Source organism: Manihot esculenta, chromosome 9, assembly GCF_001659605.2.
Source record: "Manihot esculenta cultivar AM560-2 chromosome 9, M.esculenta_v8, whole genome shotgun sequence".
Taxonomy (NCBI): Eukaryota; Viridiplantae; Streptophyta; class Magnoliopsida; order Malpighiales; family Euphorbiaceae; genus Manihot; species Manihot esculenta.
The window spans coordinates 2,917,108-2,943,074 of NC_035169.2; the positions used below are offsets into that span (position 1 = coordinate 2,917,108).

The 25,967-nt window shown below is 26.4% G+C and overlaps 2 protein-coding genes across 2 annotated transcripts; both read left to right on the plus strand.

Annotated features, from left to right (window-relative positions):
- Nucleotides 1-3,540: 3,540 nt before the first annotated feature.
- On the plus strand, nucleotides 3,541-4,312 carry LOC122724562 (putative pentatricopeptide repeat-containing protein At1g12700, mitochondrial). The gene is made up of 2 exons (XM_043959851.1): nucleotides 3,541-4,120; nucleotides 4,242-4,312. Exons 1-2 carry the CDS (start codon nucleotides 3,541-3,543, stop codon nucleotides 4,310-4,312), a joined length of 651 nt encoding a protein of 216 aa, XP_043815786.1.
- An 8,788-nt stretch (nucleotides 4,313-13,100) lies between these two features.
- On the plus strand, nucleotides 13,101-25,697 carry LOC110622804 (putative pentatricopeptide repeat-containing protein At1g12700, mitochondrial). Its single transcript, XM_043959757.1, has 2 exons — nucleotides 13,101-15,010; nucleotides 25,439-25,697. Exons 1-2 carry the CDS (start codon nucleotides 13,189-13,191, stop codon nucleotides 25,558-25,560), a joined length of 1,944 nt encoding a protein of 647 aa, XP_043815692.1. The 5' UTR covers nucleotides 13,101-13,188; the 3' UTR covers nucleotides 25,561-25,697.
- The last annotated feature ends 270 nt before the right edge of the window (nucleotides 25,698-25,967 follow it).

Below are 25,967 nucleotides of genomic sequence, written 5' to 3' on the forward strand. Positions count from 1 at the left end.
TTCTCTTAATTCAGCTAACACAAGTGACTTAGAAGTGCTCTTTAAGCTTCCTTTATATGCCGCTGTCAATGTACCCTTTAAACTCAAGAACTACTTTCATGTTAGTTGAAAATACTAATAATACTACTATGGTCACATCTACTATGGTCAAGATGTGAGTAGGTTTGTGAATTTATGTTTGATGACGCTGTGGATCTTTCTTTCATGGCGGTTTGTGAAGGTGAAATGATAAATATGGTGAAACGATAAAGTTTATCAACTTCCAAGATGAATGGCCTGAAAATATGACTCTCTATAGTCATCACTAATTAAGAAAACATGTTTAGATTTTTTAGGTTAGTTTTGAAGATAAGAGGTTACTGCTGTTTTGGAGATAATGTTTTTGATTTTTCAATTTTAAAAATTTAAAAATATTTTAATGGATTAACATTTAATAGAGTTATGTTTCAATTATTGATTTGGATTTAATTTGCTTAAAATAATAATATATATAGGATAATTAGGTCAAAATTGAAAGTTAAAGGGGTTCGGTTGAATCTAAAAAATATTTAAAAACTTAATTTACTATTGACTAATAGTTAAGGGGCTAAAATGAGTCTGTTGTCTAAAAAAATCAGGCAGGTTTATTCTCTTAGAATAGGAGCAGACATCTAAAAGGGAATTACAATTTATTCTTCCAGCAGAAGATTATTCCTCCAGTATTTATGAATGGATAGAAAATTGTAAAATTCAATGAGATAGAGGAATGGGTTAATAAGGAGTGTATTTGAAATGAATCATTGAGTTCAATAGATTGAGAGTTTCACTATGAGCAAATAGAAGAAGTATAATTTAAACTCTCGCTCTTTTATAAAAGATAATATTTACTAGTTTAATTTCTAACTTGAGGAGATTAAGATGAGTTTTTGAGAATGGATTCTATACTTTTGATAAAAAAAAAAACCCTTAATTTTGATGGGAAGGTAATGTTGAGAATTGACTTGAAGCTAATTTAAAAAATGTTTATATAAGTACAACTTCTAGGGTTGCCTTGGAAATTGTGAAGAGGGTAAAGTGGGTTATGTGAATGTTAGTAAAAATAGACTTGTTAAGAGGTGTTCCTTGAAACTCTTATTCTAGAAGATGAGAGTAACCATCAATTCTCTCAACACGTGATTTATGAATGGAGGGGTACTAGTTGCCAGGAGTGTAGAAACTTTGAATATCATGAATTTCAGTGTAAGAAAAGGCACAAGAATAAATCTGGCAACTTAAAAATAAAAAAGTGGATGGGAATAAGGGTGACAATATTAAGAGGTGGTAATCGTGGCTGGGAATATAAATGAAGGAAAATGGAAGAGAGTGGTGGAAAGTGGGAAAGGAAAAGAGAAAATATATAGTGGCACAAGAGAAAATTATTAATTATATAATATTGTAATATGGAGATTGAAGAGTATTTTTTGTGTTTTTTTCATATATATAGTTTACGCGAATTGATTGAAAAATCGATTAAATATGCCAGTAGATATATTATATATTTTATTTTATATCGATAATTATGAAAATTTTATAATAAATATATTATTTTTAATTATTTTATATATAATATTATTTTAAAATAAATGATATATTTATTATAAAATATTTATAATTATTACTGTAAAATAAATTTAAAGATGTGAACTATATATTTAATAATTAAATTATTTATTTTTAATTTTAATTTTAAAAATTTATTAAAATTATATCTAAATATAAATATTAAATCAATTTATCTAAAATTTAAATATTTGAATTAAAATATAAATTAGATAAATATTATATTTTTTCAATTAATTGATCAATTAAAAAAATAATTATAATAATACACATGACATGCCAATTAAATAATCAAAATAAAATTACATTAAAATGTAAAGATGAGATCAATTAAATTAAAATTAAAAAATTTATATTTATTATTTAAATTGTCATGGATTTAATAATTATATGGTTATTTTATTTTATTATTATTTAAAATTTAAAACTTCCTACTTAAAAGATCATCAAAATATGAATATTTTGAATATTATACATAGAAATAATTTATATATTATAAATTTAAATTAATATTATTAATAATAAAATAAAATAACAAATAAAAGTTAAAATGCAAAATACAGTTAGTGAGTTTAACATTTCAAAATTTTATTATTTTGAAATAATTTTATATATTAATTTTTTACTGATATTAATTAAAATTGTCATATTATTCAAATAAAATGTCAAAATAAAATTTTGCCAAACAGGTCTTATGAGAGTTAAGCTTTGTAAAAAAAATTAATTTTTATTATACTAAAATAAAGTAATTAATAATAAAAAATTATATAACGTTACTCATTTTAAATTTCTAATTATATTAGAGTAAAATTAAACAATAAACTATTTATTTTTTCCTCATCTATATTATATACAATTAGACTATAATAATATTTTTAAAAATATACATTGATAATTATTTATTCAATAAGGAATATTATTTAATAAAATAAAAAATCAACATTCTACAATTATATTTATAATATTTTATTAAAAAAAATAAAATTAACAAAATTAATTAATTTTTAACTAAATTTAATTAAATATACGGTTATAATAAAACATTATTTTTACGAAAATAAATTTAATTAAGTCTTTATTTTTATTAAGAGTCAAATAAATTTAATTTAAATTTTCTAAAATTTTAAGTTAATTAAACTATATAATTTTATTAAGAGCTAAATAGATTCTAACTTAATATTATTTTTTAACAGTAAAATATTATTTTTATAATTTAAAATATTAAAATTTTAATATTTTAATTATCATAAAAATTTTAAAAAATATATAAAATATAATAAATAATTTTTAAAACTATAAAAATAAAGTTTTATTATATAAGAATTTTTATTATTATAAAATAATATTATATAATATTATATTAAATTATGACTTATTTGACTATTATATAATAGTATAGAGATTTAATTTATTCAAAATTTTAAATTAAAATTATTTGACTCTTAAATAAAAGTGGAGACTTAATTGGATTTATATTTAAAAAATTATTATTATAAAATGATAAATTTAATTTGTTATTAAATAATATTTTTATATGAAAAATTAATAAAAAAAAAATTACAAAATGTGGCGCATATAAACAATTCCCAATTTCCTTTTGTTATCCTTACCACTTTACCAGCTGGCAGAGAGCCTTCCCTTTCCGATTCTCTATTTCCTTTCCTCATTCCCTGGCAGAGATCGATGATGATGAAGATGCCTTGGAGGAGAAAGAGCAGGAGCTTCCATCTTCAGCTACAAGGGGCAATTGGTACCATTCAATCTCCATTCCTATTCTTATTTACCAATTATTCCCATTCTTCTACTTCCACACTTGAAGATGCACGCTTCTTCACAAATAACTTCAAATCTGCTTCTTTTACCCGCCTTCACGATGCCATTGCTTCCTTTAATCATGTAATTCATATGAATCCTCTGCCTTCTAGGGTTCATTTTAATAGATTCTTATCTGCCCTTGTGAAAATGAAACAATATCACAGTGTCCTTTCCATGTCCAAAACAATTGAATTGCTAGGAATCTCTCACGATGTTTATTCTCTTAGCATCTTAATTAATTGCTTCTGCCATTTACACCTTGTGGATTTTGGCTTCTCTGTTTTTGGTAAGATGCTCAAATTCGGATTGGAGCCTACCACTGTGACATTTAATAGCTTAATTAATGGGCTTTGTATGGAGAGTAAAATCGATAAAGCAGTGGAAGTTTTCGATGATATGGTTGCACGTGGTTATCAACCTGATGTTTATACTTACAGTACGATAATAAAGGGAATGTGTAAGTTTGGGAAAACAAATGTGGCTATTGGGCTACTAAAGGGAATGGCTGATAGAGGTTGTGAGCCAAATGTTGTGACATACGGAGCAATCATTGACGCCCTTTGCAAGGATGAGCTAGTTGGTGAGGCTTTAGAGCTCTTCTCTCAAATGAGGAATAAGGGCATTTCACCTGATGTCATCACTTACACTGGTTTAATTCATGGTGTTTGCAAATTAGGCCAAAAGAACCAAGCTTTGGCCTTGATGAATGAAATGGTGGAGCAGAAAGGTATAAGCAATTCATTTTTGCTTAGTTATTATAATTTTTAATAATAATGAAACTAATGATTATAAACCAGTGTGCTTTAATTGAGAATTGATTTAACAATTATACTACACTATAAATGCAGGGCGCAGGATATACAGTCCCAGAATACAAGGTAGGAAAATCACTAGACTTCTACAGCTGTTGGTTGTATGAAATGTCACTAAAATTATAAACAGAAAATTTTATGGGAATTGAGGGAAAAGCAAACGTCCTCTTTGTCAATATAACGGATATATTTTAGTGTTGGACCACCATTTGAGTTATTTATATGGTGCATTTTGCGATACATTTGTGTGGTGTTATGAATGTGAAACACATTGTTTGTTACTGTTTGAGATGTTAGTTAAGTTAGGCAAGAAAAGTTGTTTTTGTTGTTTCTTTTCTCCTTTCAGCAGTATATAATGAGACATTTTATGTTTTTACCACTTTCTAAACCTTGTAATATACTTTTTCTTTTTGCTTGATGCATCTTTGTTGAAGTTTTTGTGATTCTGCATCCATGGGAAATGGTTTGTTAGAGAAGGTGGGTTTGACAGGTTACATATTGAGAGGTAGGAAACCGATTGCAAAAAAGATTCAGAATTCAAGAATCTATATCAGTTGTTGTTTACTTTACAAAATTAAATTTAGATCTTTCTTCTCTCCTTTTAATCATATCAGATTGGTGTGGGGAATGAGATGAAAATAAAATCTTGGAATGATAGACGATCGGTTGGTAATGTTGCTCTCAAATTCTCCTTTAGCAGGCAGACTATTAAATTTAGCAGCTAACCTAGATGTGTTGATGTTAAATATTTTTTAAAAAGAAAAAAATAAAATAAATTTTGTAAACAAATTTTTTAAAAATATCCATTTCCATATAAATTTAATTAAAAAATAAATATTTACTCTTTTTTTTTTAACTTTCAGACCTCGTTATTATTTATAAATACTAATAATTACATTGTAAAATTTATAATTTATTTTTATTAATATAATTTATTTAATTAATTTATAATATAATATTCTAATTTACATATAAAATCCACATGTTCACGTCTATTTTAATGGATTAAAAAACTATACAAATATACATTATTTAAAATATTTTAATTTGATTCGTTTGATTAATTTACTATTTTAATTTAATTTATGTTCTATTAACAAAAATAATATTAAAATTTTAATAGATTGAATATTTTATTACAACTATTATATGTTTTAATAATTTACTTATATTAAGACTATCATTAATAATTAAAATTCTAATACTATTAAACTAACATATCAAAATAAAAAGTTTTGAATTTTTTTAGTAAGAGTACAGTTTTGTGAATAATATTTTTTTATTATATTAAAATCAAATTATAAATAAAATAATTAATAATAAATATTATACTTGTTAAAAAATTAGTTATACCTTTCAAATTATAAATGTTTAAATATAATTTATTATTGAATATATATAATTTTACGTAGAATAAAAATATAAAATTATTTAAAATTTATTCGTATTTTTCAAATTATAAATTACTAAGTATAATTTATTACTGAAAATTACTAATTTTAAATAAAATAAAAATATATTATTATTATTATTATTATTAATTTTGAAATTCATATTGTATTAGGATAAAGTTTTGTTTAATTATAATTTATATATAATTGGACTATAATAATTTTTTTTAAAAAATATATGTTAATGATAATTTTATTAAATAACAGATATTAGCAAATAAAAAGTTGAATATTTCAATTGTAATAAAAAAATTAACTAAAATGATATATTTTCTTAATTTTATTTATTATAATTTGTTTAGATAACTTTGATTAAATATATTCATATAATAATGTGATATTAAGATAATAGGAGCCCAAATTTAATTGCCTATTTGCAATAATAATAATATATTATATAAAAAATTAATAAAGAGATAAAATAAAAATAACAATAAAATATTATTTAATTTGTGAAAGTGTGAAATATGGTTGTAGAAAAATAGAGTGGTTTACTTGAGTTTTTGGAATCAGAGCATTTATATTTTTTGGAAGGCAAACTCAAAGCCACTATAAATTCTACTAGAGGTTCTTATGTCCCATTTCTGATTATCTGATTAGATTAATAGAAGAAGGAGAGATAGTTGGAGAAGGAGAGATAGTTGGATTTCAGGAGATAGTTTGTTCAGAAATTATGAAAATAATCAGTTACAAAATTTTGCAGTCGATTTTATCAAAATGTCTAAAACATTTTAGAACTACTCATAGATATTTTTTCTATGCCATAAAATTTCAGTATCATACAATACATTATTAAGGAATATACTACTTTAATGGTTCAAGCAAGATAGTGGGCAACGTGAGGACTAAACCAAATTTCTAATATTTTAATGTTTAGAACTATATTTGAAACTAAATTTCAGTACAGTACTCAATTTGAGTACAACCTCAATTTGAATTCAGTTCTTTTTTTGTTTCACTTTAATTTTAGTTTTATTTCAGTTTAAATTTTAATTGTTCACTTTTTCATCGTTCACCACGACAATTTATTAAAATGCAAACTGGACCTGTCACGCCGCTAGCCATATCTTTTCCAACCGGACCTGACTCACCCGAAGTACGCCACGTGTCGGACCACCAAGGGAACCTCAGTGACACCATCGACCATCTTAGAGCTGCTATGGAGCCAATCGATTCGACAAGCGAGGAATTCATGGCCAAGGCGCCCATTCTTATTGACCCGAAGACACAATCACAGATGCTCCTCACCTAAGATTTGCATTGGTTGCAACCTCCACCCCTGTTCCAGATTTTTCATAGATCCATTTTGGTTTATTGGGGTTTGATCTTTGATGAAATTTCTATTCCTCTAGGTTGTTTAGATGTTCCATTGATTGATTCAGTTGAGATGCTTGTGTTTGGATGTTACATAGTTTGAACCAATTCTTATGACCTCCTCAATTTTACCTGTAAGAGCTGCTAGGAGTTTTATTTCCTTGAAAATTGATTAATTCCTCAAGACCCACCAACTCAAGAAACTCCGGAATCGCAAGCTTTATTATCCTTCTTTCAAGGTTCATCCCTTTAGAATCTCACCAAAATTACTTAGCATTTTGTCTTTTCAAATTAGTTGTTTCTTTTTAATTTACTAAAAATTGTTTCTTCTCTGCAATCTGCATTTTATATGTGTTTTTAGCTATTTACTAAGAATTGGATACAAGTAGAAGTTTAATCAAGTTTCAGTAATATAGTTTTAATTGCTTCTATTAATAGCTTCCATTAATAGCATTAGTTTGTTAGATTTCTGTTATAAGTTTGTTAGCTGTGAAGTTAGCTTTTAGTAAGAAGCTAAATTAATTTTTCCACCAATGTTAGATGATGGGCTGACAACTCAATTCTTTACTTGTATAAATACCTCACTTATAAATTTTTCCATTCATGAATTGAATATATAAATTTTCTCTTAATATGGTATCAAAGCAATCAAGGCTCCTGATCGAGAACTTTCTTTATTGACAATTATTTTTCTTCTTTTTTCTTCCTAAATTTCTCTACAATTTCTTTGGATCTTTTTCATTTTTCATACTGATCCTATGAAGATGATTACTAATCCTACTGCTGAAGTTGTTGAATCATCTAATACAGATCTAATTACATCTAAATCTAAGATAGACACGGTTATTTTTCTTCTTCCTTCTTCCTAAATTTCTTTGCAATTTCCTTGATCTTCTTCATTTTTTATCATTTTTCATACTGATCCTACGAAGATGACTACTAATCCTACTGCTGAAGTTGTTGAATCATCTAATATAGATCTAATTACATCTAAATCTAAGATAGACACAGTTATTTTTCTTCTTTCTTCTTCCTAAATTTCTCTGCAATTTCCTTGATCTTTTTCATTTTTCATCATTTTTCATACTGATCCTACAAAGATGACTAGCCCAAGTTGTTGAATCATCTAATACAGATCTAATTACATCTAAAATTTGAGATTGACCTGCTGAATTCTGATTCCCTAAGCCAGATTCTAGTAAGTACTCCTTTGATTGAATTCAATTACCTCTCTTGGAATAGATCTATGATAATTGCTTTGACCGCAAAAGATAAAATAGGATTCATAGATGGAACATGTAAGAATTTAATTTTCCATATCGTCTACTACGAAAATTTATTAAAATGCAAATAGAATTTACGAATAGGTATAAATTCATTTATAAATGTTATTTCACAAAATCCACAATGAGTTTTTAATGGTTTAATAAATAGATTAAATGGTCCATGCGGTTAATATGTTAATTGAATATTTAGCATTACAAATTACCTGAAAGCTAATATAATGAAAAACTCTAATACCCAAAATACTTATGGCACTTGGAGAGAGAATAGCATTTCCCTACATCATTATCTGTCCAAAGAGAGTGCGACAGAGCAATGAGAGAAAACATCAATTTCTTTGAAAGTATTAAATTTGGTTGCACAAAAATAGGATGGAGCTTTGGAATTAGAGGAACACTTATATTTTGGAGGGCAAACTCAAAGCGGCAATATGGTGATTAATCTGGCTTTGAAAAGGAGATATCTCAACGTCAATTAGACTATATATGAGTCTTACTAAAGGTTTTTATGTTCTACTTCTGATTAGATTGTAAAGGAGAGACAGTTTGGCTTCAAGAAGTGGTTTATTTAGAGATCACGTAGGCAACTAGTTATAGGGTTTTGCCATTGCTTTTCACGTACAAAATTAAATATAAAAGAAAACTTCTTGTTAATAATCACAAATATAATTAAATATAAAAGAAAGTTTCTTGTTAATAATCACAAATATTTTCTCTATGCTATAAAATCCCAGTATCATATAATACATCATCAAGGAACATGCTACTTTAACGATTCAAGCGGAGTAGGTAGCGAAATGCTAAAAGGAAAAGCTATGGTGTAGTACATGCCCATAAAAATATACACTTCTCCATATTCAGTTTAGTACTCTAGTTATAAATGTTTTATCAAAAAAATTTGATTTTATTATTCAAAATTTAAAATTTTAAATATAAATATAAACGTAAATATTTGGATTATTTATCATTGTCCGAACCATTCTGCTTCCATTTAATTTTACAAACAGATTCTATATCCGTTTACAATTCCAAACATGTCCATTTAATTTTACTAGCGGATTACTTATCCTTTTACGAATTAGTTTGTATCTATTTAATTTTACAAACGGATTAAAATCCATTTGCCAATCAATTTGTATCCATTTAATTTTACAAATTATACATTCCTTTGTGATCATTTTATATCCATTTAATTTTATAAATACATTCTATATTTATTTGTATTCATTTAATTTTATAAACGGATTATATAGTCATTTGCGAATTAGTTTGTATTTATTTAATTTTACAAACAGATTATGCGTTCATTTGCAAATCACTGTGTTCATTTAATTTTATTAACGGATTACATGTTTATTTGTGAATCAGTTTGTATCAATTTAATTTTATAAATAGGTTATATATCCGTTTGAAAATCAGTTTGTTTCCTTTAATTTTATAAACGGATCAAACATTTTTTTATGAAGCAATTTGTATTCATTTAATTTTACAAATGGATTATAGGTTCCTTAACGAATATCTTAGTGTCTATTTAACTTACAAACAAATTATATATCTATTTAAAAATTAATTTGTATTTATTTATTTTTAAAACGGAGTGTACATCTATTTACACATCCATCAGTGTCGGTTTATAAAATTTTTACAAATAAATTACACATCTATTTATAAATCAATTTGTGATGAGTTGCAAAACTTATTATTTTCTTTATATTAAATTTCATAATTTTGCTATGATTTTAATGTAAAAATTTAATTTTTATTTGAAATTTGATTTTGGACGGATTTTGAGCTAAAAATGAAGAAAATAACTAAAAAAAAGACTGTTTTTAGAGGTTTTTTTATGATTGCAAGGTACAGCCTGCTCAAGGCTGTAACCCAAGCCAACAAACAGATTCCATGATTACTGTTTTACCAGCTGTACAGAATTCAAAATTGATTTAAATATATGCAAATAAAATCATATCAAGATTATGATAAAAGTCATCATAAGAGTAGTAAATTTATTTTACTTTTTCTGTTAAATTATGAATAATTATTTTTTATTTAGAAAAAACTTGTATAAAGGTTGCTCTAGAAGTAGAATTTACCATCTCTTCTCATCATCTCCTCTCTTTTTCGGTTCCTTCTTAGCCAAATTCTTATTATTCTTCTTCTTCTTTCAATTTTTTACAATTTTATTATAACCTTTATAGGCTAAACTCTCTTATTCAGTTAAAAGTTAATCAAATTGAAATTCATTTAAAATTATGAGATTATGTTCTTAATATTTGTTTATTTTATTTTTATTTTTAATTAATTTCTATTTTTGAGGAATACCACCCCATGATTATTCTTTTAGAATTCAAAAAGACTATTGAATCTCCTAGGAAGACATCGTATTGTTATTTAATCCAAGTAAATTTAATTGGGTTAATACAAGTAGCAATTAACATATTCTTTATGTTAAGTAATTAATTAATTTGGTTTAAATAATTTGCTTGCTATTATTGATCAAGTTTGAGTTATTCTCTTCTTACAGCAGTTAATTAATTAAATCTACACGTTTAATGGAGTTATTAATTAACTAAAAATTAATTTAAGCGTTATGTGGATTAATTTAGAAAGAATTAATGAGATTCGTTTGTCTAAACACTATAACCAATAACTATCTTTTTAATCAATGATGAACTGCAAACCTTTTAATTTTGATTATTTTCAGCTGAATTTTAATTTGATTATTTATTTCATCATTTTAATTGTGTTATTTTCTTCTTTAAGTTTTCTTTTTAAATCAATTTCTCCGATAACGATTTTATTCTTTTTTTTTATTTAAACTATTCTTTTATCCTCCTTGTCATCTAATTCAAATGAAGTTAAGGTATATTTAGATCAAAACCCTATCTGCATATTTTTTTTAAATTAAGTAAAAGGAAATCAGTTTTAATTAACGGATGTAACGTCTGTTTGTATTCATTGAATTTTACAAATAGATTTTATACTTGTTTACAAATCCATTTACATCTATTTAATTTTACAAACATATTATATATCCATTTATAAATTAAATTGTGTTTATTTAATTTTATAAATATATCACTCGAATACATATATGTCTAATGCTAAATATGTAAAAAAAAATAATATATCAATTCTATATTTAATCTTTATGTTAATTTATATTTTAATTGAATTTATTTATTTTTTTAATTTCAATTTAATACTTGATAAGTTGTAAAATTCACCATTTTTTTCATATTAAATTCCATTTTGTTATGATTTTGATATAAGCAATTGATTTTTACTTAATTTTGATTTTGGATTGGTTTTGAGCCGAAAATAAGAAAATGAATTAAAAAATACTGTTTTAAAACTTTTTCTGATTACAAGGTACAACTTTACCCAAAATTATGACCTAATTTTGGTGGATAGATTGCAATATTTCTGGTTTGCCAATTGTAGAGAGTTCAAAACTGTTTTCAGATGCAAATATAATCAGATCAAAATTAAGATAAAAATTATCATAAGAGTAATAGTTTTATTTTACTTTTTCTTTTAAATGGTGAATAATTATCTTTTTATTTAGGAAAATCCTATATAAAGGCTGGTTTAGAAGTAGATCTCTCATATATTCTCCTTCTCCACACCCTCTTTTTAGTTTCTCTTCAGCTAAGCGCTCCTTCCCCCTTCTTTTATTTTTTGCAATTTTGTTATAGTCCTTAAAGGCTAAACTCCTTCATTCAGTTAATCAAGTTCAGATTTAATTAAGTTGTGAGATTTTATTTTTAATTTCTATTCATCTCAATTTCTTTTTTCAATTAATTTCTATTTTCGAGTAATACCACCTCCTTTAAAAATTTAAGAGGTCTATTAAATCAGAAGAAAATATATTATTAATTAACCCAAGTAAATACGAAATTATTTAATTGTGTTAATACAAGTAGTAATTAGTATATTCTTTTATGTTAAAAAACTAATTGATTTAGTTGAAATATTTCGCTTGCTATCATTGATCAAATTTAGATTCATTTTCTTAAAATTGTTAATTAATTAAATCTATACGCTTAATACAATTATTAATTAATTAGAAATTAATTTAAACATTATGTGAATTAATTTAATTTTAAAAAATAATTGATGAAATTTACTTATTTAAATACTATAACTAAATACAATTGAGTGAATATTTTTTTAAATTAATGAATTCGTCGACGTCGGTTAATAAAATTTAATTTTTATTTTTATTTTATTTATATTCATTTAAATTAATGGTTAAATTTTAAATTTTATAAATTCACCCTCTAATTTAACCTTTAATATTTATAAACTTAAACTTACTATTAAAATTTTATCTCAATCTTTTCAATTGTAATTAAATTTATTTATAAATTAATTTTTAATTAAAAACACATAAAAAATAAATAATGAAAAACTGGAGAAACCTCAATTACCTTCCATCACCCATAAATTCTGAAGTTTTATCGCATGCACAGCCATTATAACTTCCATTTCAATCATTAAGATTAAGATTTCTGAAACATAATAAGGTTAAGATTTTTACAAATTTTAATCAATTATGTATTTATTTCAACATATTTTAATCGATTTTTTTTTAATTAGTTAAATTTTCTTGTGAAATATTAATTTTTTTCAGTGAAATTATTAATCGTTTTTTAATTTAAAAGAAATTTTAACTTTAATTTTAATTTTAAAAAATTAAAAGAAAGCTAGGTCCAAAACATCCTATGTACTGTTTATGCAGTTTAACCACTTATCCATTCATCCTTCTCTATCGACTTCCCAGAAACCATAACCCATCCCCGCTCTACACTATTATAAGGTACTAGTAATGCATTCCTCTACCAGCTGGCAGAGAGCCTTCCTTTTCCGATTCTCTATTTCCTTTCCTCATTCCCAATCTCCGATCCATCCCTAAAAACAACTGACTAGAGATCGATGATGATGAAGATGGCTTGGAGGAGGAAGAGCAGGAGCTTCCATCTTCAGCTACAAGGGGCAATTGGTACCATTCAATCTCCATTCCTATTCTTATTTACCAATTATTGCCATTCTTCTACTTCCACACTTGAAGATGCACGCTTCTTGACAAATAACTTCAAATCTGCTTCTTTTACCCGCCTTGATGATGCCATTGCTTCCTTTAATCATGTAATTCATAAGCATCCTCTGCCTTCTAGGGTTCATTTTAATAGATTCTTATCTGCCCTTGTGAAAATGAAACAATATCACAGTGTCCTTTCCATGTCCAAAACAATTGAATTGCTAGGAATCTCTCACGATGTTTGTTCTCTTAGCATCTTAATTAATTGCTTCTGCCACTTACACCTTGTGGATTTTGGCTTCTCTGTTTTTGGTAAGATGCTCAAATTCGGATTGGAGCCTGACATTGTGACATTTACGACCTTAATTAATGGGCTTTGTATAGAGAGTAAAATCGACAAAGCAGTGGAATTTTTCGATGATATGGTTGCACGTGGTTATCAACCTAATGTTTATACTTACAGTGTGATAATAAACGGAATGTGTAAATTTGGGAAAACAAGTGTGGCCATTAGGCTACTAAAGGGAATGGCTGATAGAGGTTGTGAGCCAAATGTTGTGACATACAGTGCAATCATTGACGCCCTTTGCAAAGATGAGCTAGTTGGTGAGGCTTTAGAGCTCTTCTCTCAAATGAGGAATAAGGGTATTTCATCTAATGTCATCACTTACACTAGTTTAATTCATGGTGTTTGCAAATTAGGCCAAAAGAACCAAGCTTTGGCCTTGATGAATGAAATGGTGGAGCAGAACATATTACCAAATGTTTATACCTTCAATGTATTGATTGATGCTCTTTGTAAGGATGGAATGGTTTCAGAGGCTCAAAATACATTCAATGTAATGATTCAAAGAGGTGTAGAGCCTGATGTGGTCACCTACAATTCCTTAATTGATGGTCTTTGCATTTCCGACCAATTCAAGGAAGCTTTGGCCTTGTTGAAAGAAATGGTGGGGAGGAACATATCCCCTGATGTTTTTACCTTCAATATATTGATCGACACTCTTTGTAAGAAAGGACTGGTTTCAAATGCAGAGAATATAATCAAAATAATGATTCAAAGAGGTGTGGAACCTACCGTTGTCACTTATAGTTCATTGATGGATGGATATTGTCTGTGCAAGCAAATTGATAAGGCTAGAAAGGTATTTGATCTGATGGTGACCAATGAAATAGCTGGCATTTTTAGCTACACCATTTTGATCAATGGATATTGTAAGTGCAAAATGATAGATGATGCAAAGGAACTTTTTGATGAAATGTCTCATAAAGGTTTAGTTCCTAATGTTGTTACTTATTCTACTCTTATAGAGGGTATGTTTCAAGCAGGGAGGCCCCAAACTGCACAGGAGCTCTTTAAGAATATGTGCTCTCATGGTCAACAGCCAAATATGGTAACCTTCTCAATTATGATTGATGGCTTTTGTAGACAGGGGAATCTCGATGAGGCACTTACACTATTGAAAGAAATGGAGAAAAGTCAGTTGAAGCCTGATCTTGTGACCTATTGCATTCTGATCAATGGTATGTGCAAAGCTGGCAAGATTAATGATGCCAAGGAACTGTTTTCTAGTCTTTTTGAAAATGGTTTACAACCTAATGTTCATATATATTGTGCAATTATGAAAGGACTCTGCCGAGAGGGATTAATAGATGAAGCATATAAGATTTTTAGAGACATGGAAAAGGGAGGATGTTTACCGAATAATTGGTGTTATAATATCATCATTCAAGGGTTTCTCAAGCATGAGGATTTACCAAAAGCATCAGAACTAATCAATGAAATGGTTGACAAGGGATTCTCTGCCGATGCTACTACCACCGAATTAGTAGTACGTTTATTGTGCAATGATGATCTCATTGAGGCTTTTAAAGGTGCGCAATGAGGGATCAGCAAACTAAAGTTGTTAGATCTTGACCATTCAAGTGTATCTTGGAGTGCAACTTGGTAATTACCTTTTTCAAATATAATAGATATGTAATTTAACTAACTTCTTCAAATATCATTTTAAATTTCAATCAGCTGTGATTCTCTTCCACAAAACGAAAATTTCTAACACTGCAAATTACCTGTGATGGAAACCATGATATGTGTGTGCCTTTCGCTTGAATTCAGACATGGACTAGATCTCTTTGATATAAGATTGTTGATGAATGGAGGTCATGGATTTCTAATCATCAAGTTGCTGCGTGGTAAACCCACCATCTCCATTACAATTTTTTTTTTGGCTGCTACTACAGCCTTTACTCGAGAGCTCAGTCCTAAAATTGAGTTGAGAACTAAAACTAATTGGTTCCATACTACAATGCCTAAGAATCTTTTATCTATTTTTATTTTTGTGCTCAATGACCTTTCAAAATGCTATCATTTCTCTTTTAGGTACTTGCAAGGATATGACTACAACTTCACCTTTCTAACCAGAAAGGAATAAGCAATTCATTTTTGCTTAGTTATTATAATTTTTAATAATAATGAAACTAATGATTATAAACCAGTGTGCTTTATATACAGTCCCAGAATACAAGGTAAGAGAATCACTATGGGATAAACTTGGTGCTTTAAAGCATCATCTAACTATTTGTGAATGTGGTGCTTCTGAAGTATAGCTTGAGAGAGAGAGAGAGAGTGAGAATAAACTGATGGCAATTTTTAATGAGTTGTTTGACCATATAAGAAATCAAATCTTGATTTTGGATCTGTTACCAACACTCAATAAAGTCTATAAGTCTATATGCAGCCAGTGAGTGTGTTGATGGACAAGCAACTGCAATTGGTCCTACTAGCGATTGGAATGCTAGTTTAGCTTCAGCTATTTAACAGGACTTTTTGTCCAAATCTATTTAAGAACAAGTTCATAAAAGGCAGGATAGCTCTATATATAACACAAGTATAATCTTGCAATATACTTCATAAAATTTTCTTTGAGCTGTTATTTACTCACCACCTGCAGTAGTTATCAAGTCTTAAATTAGTTAGATATTCAATAAAAAGACATTATTCTCTACATAATATGCTTCTTAAAACAAAATTTGATTCAATTTATTTTAACACCATAATTCTTTATAAAAAAAATACCTACAAAATTTCTTACAGTTAGTAATTTACAGTTAGTAATTTAATGGTCATGGTCAGTAAACGGTCAGTAACTTATTTTACAAATCTCTTTTTCCATAATTTGATCAGTTAACATGATTTCCTCTGGTGCCTTATTATTTATAAATACTAATAATTACATTGTAAAATTTATAATTTATTTTTATTAATATAATTTATTTAATTAATTTATAATATAATATTTTAATTTACATATAAAATCCACATGTTCACGTCTATTATAATGGATTAAAAAATTATACAAATATACATTATTTAAAATATTTCAATTTGATTTGTTCGATTAATTTATTATTTTAATTTAATTTATGTTCTATTAACAAATATAATATTAAAATTTTAATAGATTAAATATTTTATTAAAACTATTATATGTTTTAATAATTTAATTATATTAAGATTAGTACGTAATTAGATATATTTGTCTATGCTATAAAATCTCAATATCATACAATACATTGTTAAGAAATATACTACATAATTAATTCAGACGAGAAAGTAGGCAATATGTTAAAAAAGAAAAAAATATAATTCTTGTTAAGAACCAGAATTAAATTAAATTTTTAATACTTTAATATAAAGAAAAACTATAGTTCTTATTAAGAATTAGAACCAAATTAAATTTCTAATACTTTAATGCATTTGAAATTAAATTTTGGTATAATTCTGATACGATTATAAGTAATTCCAGTACTGCTTCAATTTGATTTTAAATTTTTTTATTTTATTTTAGTTTTATTTCAATTTAAATTTTAATTTTTACAAATAAAATCATAATAGCTTTTACGTATATTTTAAAATAGTAAATAATTAATATTAAAATAATAATACAAATATTTAAATAATAACAGTAGTAATATAATATATATATATATATACACAACGCTCGATGAGATAATTTTATTATTTTATGTAGTTATTAATTATATAATTTTTAATTAAAATTATATAAAATTAATATATAAATATATATTATATTACTAATACGTAATTTACTCATATAATTAAAAAATTATAAAATAATTAATACATTTATGATTGATATAAAAAAATACACACATGGATATATATAATTGGATTATAATAATTTTTTTTAAAAAAATATATGTTAATGATAATTTTATTAAATAACATATATTAGCAAATATAATAAAAATTTGAATATTTCAATTACAATAAAAAAATCAACTAAAATGATATATTTTCTTAATTTTATTTTATTATAATTTTTTTGATAACTTTGATTAAATATATTCATATAATAATGTGATATTAAGATAATAGGAGCTGAAGCAATAATAATAATAATATATAAAAAATTAATAAAAAGATGAAAAAATAATGGTAAAATATTATTTAGTTTGTGAAAGTGTTAAATTTGGTCGTAGAGAAATAGAGTGGTTTATTGGAGATTTTGAAATCAAAGGAATATTTATATTTTTTGGAAGGCAAACTCAAAGCGGCAATATAATAATATATCTGGCTTTAAAGAGAGATAAATCAATGTTAATCAGACTACTACCGGATGTTTTTATACTCAATTTCTGATTAGATTGATAGGAGAGTGAGAGAAAGCTCAGTTTCAAGAGATGATTTGTTCAGAGATCAGTCTCTTTTATCAAAATGTCAGTTTTAGAGCTACTCATACAAAACTAAATATAAAATGAAGTTTCTTGTTAGAAATTTGATATATTTTTCTATGCTACAAAATCTCAATATAAGCGAGATAGTGGGCAACATGCTGAAAGGAAATAATTCTGATACTTTTATCAATAGATTTTACTAATAAAATCTCAGTATCATGCAATACATCGTTTTAATGGTTCAACCAAGATAGTGGGCAACATACTAAAAGGAAAAGCTATAGTTATGATACTTTTATCATTAGATTTTACTACAATATACTTTAATCTATTAGTAATTTTAACAAATTTATTAAAAAATTTGAAAATCCTAAAAATAATTTTTAATATAAAAAGTTGTATAAAAATTCACCAACATTTGAAATCTGTTGGTAATCTATTGGTATTACTAACAAATTTAAAAATTTATTGAAAATTTATAAATTTATAAAATAATTGGTGTTGGAATTGACTAACAGATTTAAAATCTATAAGTAAATTAGTAACAATTTTAATTTGTTAGTAAATTTAGGGGTGTAAATGATATAAACCGTTTGTGAGTTATTCGATATTCGACTCGATAAAAATTTGACCGAGCTCGACTCGATTTTTAAACGATCCAAACTCGGACTTAATTTTTAGGCTTGTTTAGTAAATGAGGCACATTTAAACTCCATAATATTCATCTCGTTAAGACTCGTGAGTTCGGCTCGCATTCGAATTTATGAGCAGACTCTGAATAGTCTCATTAAGCAGATTAAGATTAATATATCATAAGAGAAATAAATTTAAATCATGCATATAATTTCATGCGCCAAATCTAAATTTTATAAAGTTTAATTCTATATTGTTTAATTGTACTATTAAAACTTGCATATATTTGAAACGTTAAGAGCTCATCTTTATAAGTTTACGAGCTAATTTATATATATGAAAGTCAGCTACTTGCTTGATGTGGGACGTCCCATATCGGCGAAGTACGGAAAATCAAAATTGTATATAATAGATAGTACAAAACTACTAAATAACTTTGAATTAACCAGGTCAGGTAGAAAATGGATCCATAAGTTATTTGGGTCAATTTGGGTCGGACTGTTTCAATTGAATCAGAGCCGCCCTGGGTTAGAGCTAATGGGCTTGCGAGGAAAGAGCTACCCGTATGAGATGAAATGAAACTGTCCGAGACACTAGCGAATCATAATACCAAAGTTGAGATTATTAATACTTAACTCGTCTAAATTCAGTTCGAGTTCGAAATGAGTAAAACTCGAGTTCGGCTTGAATTTAAAAAAATTTTAATAAACTAAATTTGAACTCTTCAAAACTCAGCTCTACTCTTCGTTTACGCTCTAAGTGACAGATTTAAAAATTCATTACTAAATTTTATCATCAAATTAATAAGTATTAAATTTATCAACAGATGTTATCCGCTAGTAAATCCTTTGATAAATTTAAAATAAAATCCTATATAAAATTTCTGCATTTTTTTTTACAACTCATATTTTTCAGTTACAAACTGATTTACTAACAGATTTTAAATCCATTGGTAATTTTTGGAGAGAAAAATATTGTTTTTTTTTATAAAAAAGAATTTAATATCAAATTGTAAAATCATTAGTAATTCGTGTTTATAAATGTAATACCAACTCCTCTGTATTTATTATTCATTCATTTTATCATATGCCTTTCTTTCATTTTTTTCCCTTTCTCTCATTTTCTTTTCTTTTTTCTATTACTTTCTTTCATTTCAATTTTTTTATCTCATAAGACTTTTTTATTTTTTCTATTATTTTTCTCTCTCTTATCCTATTGTCTATCATTCTCTTTTTCTCTTCTATTATTTTTTTCATTCTTCATAATTTTCCTTTTATTTTCTCCCTTTTCTTTTCCATCTTTTTCTTTCATTTCCTTTTATCTTCTTTGTTTTCTCTATACTTTTCATTTATATTAATTTTTTTAATATTATTTTCTTCTATCATTTTCTTCTATCATTTTCTTTCGATTTACATTTTTTCTATTATTTTCTCTTTATTTATTTTCTTATCTAATCATTTGTTCACTTTTTTCATTTCTCTAATAATTTTTTACTCAACTCTCATTCATTCTTCTTTTTCATAATTTTTATTTTTCTATTATTTTCTTTATTTTTCTCTTTTTTCTTTCTTTTTTATTATTTTCTCTCATTTTATACCATTTACTTTTTTTTTTTAATTTTCACTTTTTTGGATATAAATTAAAAACTTGGTAACAATAATAATATAATTTTAAATCTTATTATATTAATAAAAATTATTTAAACTCTCAATAGATTTACTAATAAATTGCAATTCGTTGATAATTTACTAATGGATTTCACGTCTGTTAATAAATTATTTTTCTCTTATACTAACGGATTTAAAATTTGTTAATAATTTAAAATCTGTTAGTAGTAATAGCGGAAACTCCGTTAATAAATTCACTAGTTTACTAACGAACTTGAAAACCATTAGTAAAAATTTAACACCGAACTTTTTAACAACGGATCGTAATATGTTAGTAATTCATTGTTAATTTTAATTCATTTACCAACGGATTTTTATTAGATTGCCAGTGGAAAAATCACTGCATTATTAATACAAATTAAGAAGTTGTTGATTCTTATCTTTACAATAAGATGTCTTTGAAACTCTTAAGACTTTTGAAGCTAAAATTGAAGAAACATTTATGATGTTGTATTTCTCCTTTGGTTGAAACGGTTATTCATGCAAGATGATTTTTTCTGTTATAACACTTTGGAATGATATCTATTATTGGAATGCATATGATTGTTTGACTGATATGAAATAAGTATAAGGAGTATATAATTAAAAAGATAATTATAGTTATCGATCCATTCATGTCATTTAATTTTAGGGCTGTGCAATTGGTCGGTTCGGTTCCGAACCGAACCGAACCGATAAAACCAAAAATCGACATGTTAAAATTTTAAAAACCGAAAAAATCGATTATGAAGATATAATCTAACCGAATCGAACCGATAAAAATTGGTTCAGTTCGGTTCGGTTCAAACCGAAATCTGTTGGGTTGGGCTTAGGCCCGAAAGGGAAGGAGGGGTTGGGGTGCTGGGTTGAATATGAGAGGCCAAAGGGAGGGCTTGGGCTCGGGTTTGGGCTTGGGTCTAGCTACTAAATCGGTTTTTTGGTTTGATCGGTTATTTAACATGTTTAAACCGAACCGAACTGAAAACCGAATAATTTTAAATATAATAACCGAACTGAAAAACCGAAATCAACCGGTTCGGTTCGATTTTTCAGTTTAGACCGAAATCTGCTCTCCCCTATTTAATTTTACTATCCGTTAATAAATTCATTTATATCTATTTAATTTTAATCTTATATCAGTAAATTATAAAAGATGAAAGTTCTTTTTCCCTATTAAAAGAGAAGATCTCTCCTCCCTTTAATATTAGTACCTGATTTTTTATAATTTATAATACAATATACTGTATATTAAATGTATAGAAATAATTTAATTATTATAAATTTAAGTTAATATTATTAATAATTAATTAAAATAACAAATACAAATTTAAAATGCAAAATATATTTAGTGAGTTTAACATTTAAAAATTTTATTATTTTAAAATAATTTTATATATTAATTTTTTACTGATATTAATTAAAATTATAATATTATTCAAATAAAATGTCAAAATAAAAATATATCAAACTATTTTTATTAGGGTGAGCATTCGGTCGATTCAGTTTAAAATCAAATTAAATCGTATAAAATAAAAATAAAAATTTTAGTATTTATAAAAATCAGAACGAACTGATTTTGATCAGAAACCGAATTGAATCGAACCGATTTAATTCGATTCGATTAGATCGATTTAAATTTTTAATAAATTTTTTCTTTTTTAGCTTTATCTTTAATATTTTAAAATTTAATTTAAATATTTTAACCTCAATATAATTTAATCTCTCTATATTATTGAAAATAATATATTATTATCATTAAATCGATTCAGTTTATCTATTCAGTTTAGATTTTTTAATTTTTTTATCAAAATCAAACCAAATCAAAATAATCGAAATTTTTAAAATTAAAAATTAAACCAAATCAAAATGAATAAAAAATTAAATTAAAATTTTAAATTAATTCAATTCAATCAATTTTTTCGATTTGAACTCAATACTACTCACCTCTAATTCTTATGAGAGTTAAGCTTTGTAAAAAGAAATTAATTTTTATTATATTAAAATAAAGTAATTAATAATAAAAAATTATATAACGTTACTCATTTTAAATTTCTAATTATATTAGAGTAAAATTAAACAATAAACTATTTATTTTTTCCTCATCTATATTATATACAATTAGACTATAATAATATTTTTAAAAATATACATTGATAATTATTTATTAAATAAAAAATATTATTTAATAAAATAAAAAATCAATATACTACAATTATATTTATAATATTTTATTTAAAAATATAAAGTTAACAAAATTAATTAATTTTCAAATAAATTTAATTAAATATAAGGTACGGTTATAATAAAATATTATTTTTATGAAAATAAATTTAATTAAGTCTCTATATTTTTATTAAGAATCAAATAAATTTAATTTAAAATTTTTAAAATTTTAAGCTAATTAAACTATGTAATTTTATTAAAGACTAAATAGATTCTAACTTAATATTATTTTTTAATAATAAAATATTATTTTTATAATTTAAAATATTAAAATTTAATATTTTAATTATCATAAAAAATTTTAAAAATATATAAATATAATAAATAATTTTTAAAATTATAAAAATAAAGTTTTATCATATAAAAATTTTTATTATTAAAAAATAATATTAAGTTAGATTATGATTTATTTGACTTTTGAGTAATAATATAGAGATTTAATTTATCTAAAATTTTGAATTTATATTTATAAAATTATTATTATAAAATGATAAATTTAATTTGTTATTAAATAATATTTTTATATGAAAAATTAATAAAAAAAATTACAAAATGTGGCGCATATAAACAATTCCCAATTTCCTTTTGTTATCCTTACCACTTTACCAGCAGGCAGAGAGCCTTCCTTTCCGGATTCTCTTTTTCCTTTCCTCATTCCCAATCTTCGATCCTTCCCTAAAAACAACTGACGAGAGATCGATGATGATGAAGATGCCTTGGAGGAGGAAGAGCAGGAGCTTCCATCTTCAGCTACAAGGGGCAATTGGTACCATTCAATCTCCATTCCTATTCTTATTTACCAATTATTGCCATTCTTCTACTTCCACACTTGAAGATGCACGCTTCTTCACAAATAACTTCAAATCTGCTTCTTTTACCCACCTTGATGATGCCATTGCTTCCTTTAATCATGTAATTCATATGAATCCTCTGCCTTCTAGGGTTCATTTTAATAGATTCTTATCTGCCCTTGTGAAAATGAAACAATATCACACTGTCCTTTCCATGTCCAAAACAATTGAATTGGTAGGAATCTCTCACGATGTTTATTCTCTTAGCATCTTAATTAATTGCTTCTGCCACTTACACCTTGTGGATTTTGGCTTCTCTGTTTTTGGTAAGATGCTCAAATTCGGATTGGAGCCTACCACTGTGACATTTAATACCTTAATTAATGGGCTTTGTATGGAGGGTAAAATCGATAAAGCAGTGGAATTTTTCGATGATATGGTTGCACGTGGTTATCAACCTGATGTTCGTACTTTCACTGTGATAGTAAACGGAATGTGTAAATTTGGGAATACAAATGTGGCTTTTGGGCTACTAAAGGGAATGGCTGATAGAGGTTGTGAGCCAAATGTTGTGACATACAATGCAATCATTGACGCCCTTTGCAAAGATGAGCTAGTTGGTGAGGCTTTAGAGCTCTTCTCTCAAATGAGGAATAAGGGCATTTCACCTGATGTCATCACTTACACTGGTTTAATTTACGGTGTTTGCAAATTAGGCCAAAAGAACCAAGCTTTGGCCTTGATGAATGAAATGGTGGAGCAGAACATATCACCTGATGTTTATACCTTCAATGTATTGATTGACGCTCTTTGTAAGGATGGAATGGTTTCAGAGGCTCAAAATACATTCAATATAATGATTCAAAGAGGTGTAGAGCCTAATGTGGTCACCTACACTTCCTTAATTGATGGTCTTTGCATTTCAGACCAATTCAAGGAAGCTTTTGCCTTGTTGAAAGAAATGGTGGGGAGGAACATATCCCCTAATGTTTTTACCTTCAATATATTGATCGACACTCTTTGTAAGAAAGGACTGGTTTCAAATGCACAGATTATAATCAAAATAATGATTCAAAGAGGTGTGGAGCCTAATACTGTCAATTATAATTCATTGATGGATGGTTATTGTCTTTGCAAGCAAATTGATAAGGCTAGAAAGCTATTTGATCTGATGGTGACCAATGAAATAGCTGACATTTTTAGCTACAGCATTTTGATCAATGGATATTGTAAGTGCAAAATGATAGATGATGCAAAGGATATTTTTGTTGAAATGTCTCATAAAGGTTTAGTTCCTGATGCTGTTACTTATCATACTCTTATAAAGGGTATGTTTCAAGCAGGAAGGCCCCAAAATGCAAAAGAGCTCTTTAGGAATATGTGCTCTCATGGTCAACAGCCAAATATAGTAACCTTCTCAATTATGATTAATGGCTTGTGTAGTCAGGGGAATCTGGATGAAGCACTCACCCTATTGAAAGAAATGGAGGAAAGTCGGTTGAAGCCTGATCTTGTGACCTATTGCATTCTGATCAATGGTATGTGCAAAGTTGGGAAGATTAATGATGCCAAGGAACTTTTTTCTAGTCTTTTTGAAATTGGTTTACAACCTGATGTTTATGTATATAATGCAATTATGAAAGGACTCTGCCAACAAGGACTAATGGACGAAGCGTATAAGGTATTTAGAGACATGGAAAAGGGAGGATGTTTACCGAATAATTGTTGTTATAATATCATCATTCAAGGGTTTCTCAAGCATGAGGATTTACCAAAAGCATCAGAACTAATCAACGAAATGGTTGATAAGGGGTTCTCTGCTGATGATGCTAACACAGCATTGGTAGTACATTTATCGCGGAATAATGATCTCATTCTGAGGCTTTTAAAGGTGCGCAATGAGGGATCAGCAAACTAAAGTTGTTATATCTTGACCATTCAAGTTGTCTTGGAGCGCAACTTGGTAATTACCTTTTTCAAATATAATAGATATGTAATTTAACTAACTTCTTCAAATATCATTTTTAATTTCAATCAGCTGTGATTCTCTTCCACAAAATAAAAATTTCTAACACGGCAAATGACCTGTGGTGGAAACCATGACATGTGTGTGCCTTTCGCTTGAATTCAGACATGGACTTGATCTCTTTGAGATAAGATTGTTGATGAATGGAGGTCATGGATTTCTAATGATCAAGTTGCTGGTAAACCCACCATCTCCTTACAATTTTTTATTGGCTGCTACTACAGCCTCAACTGGAGAGCTCAGTCCTAAAATTGAGTTGAGAACTAAAACTAATTGGTTCCATACTACAATGCTTAAGAATCTTTATCTATTTTTATTTTTGTGCTCAATGACCTTTTAAAATGCTATCATTTCTCTTGTAGGTACTTGCAAGGATATGATTACAACTTCACCTTTCTAACAATAAAAAAGGTCTAAGCAATTCTTTTTTGCTTAATTATTATTCTATTTTTAATAATTTTGAAAATAATGATTATAAATCAGTGTGCTTTAATTGAGAATTGATTTAACAATTAGACTACACTATAAATGCAGGGTGCAGGATATACGGTCCCAGAGTACAAGGTAAGAGAATCACTACACATCTACAGCTGTTGGTTGGATGAAATGTCACTAAAATTATACACAACCGAAAATGTTATGGGAATTGGGGAAAG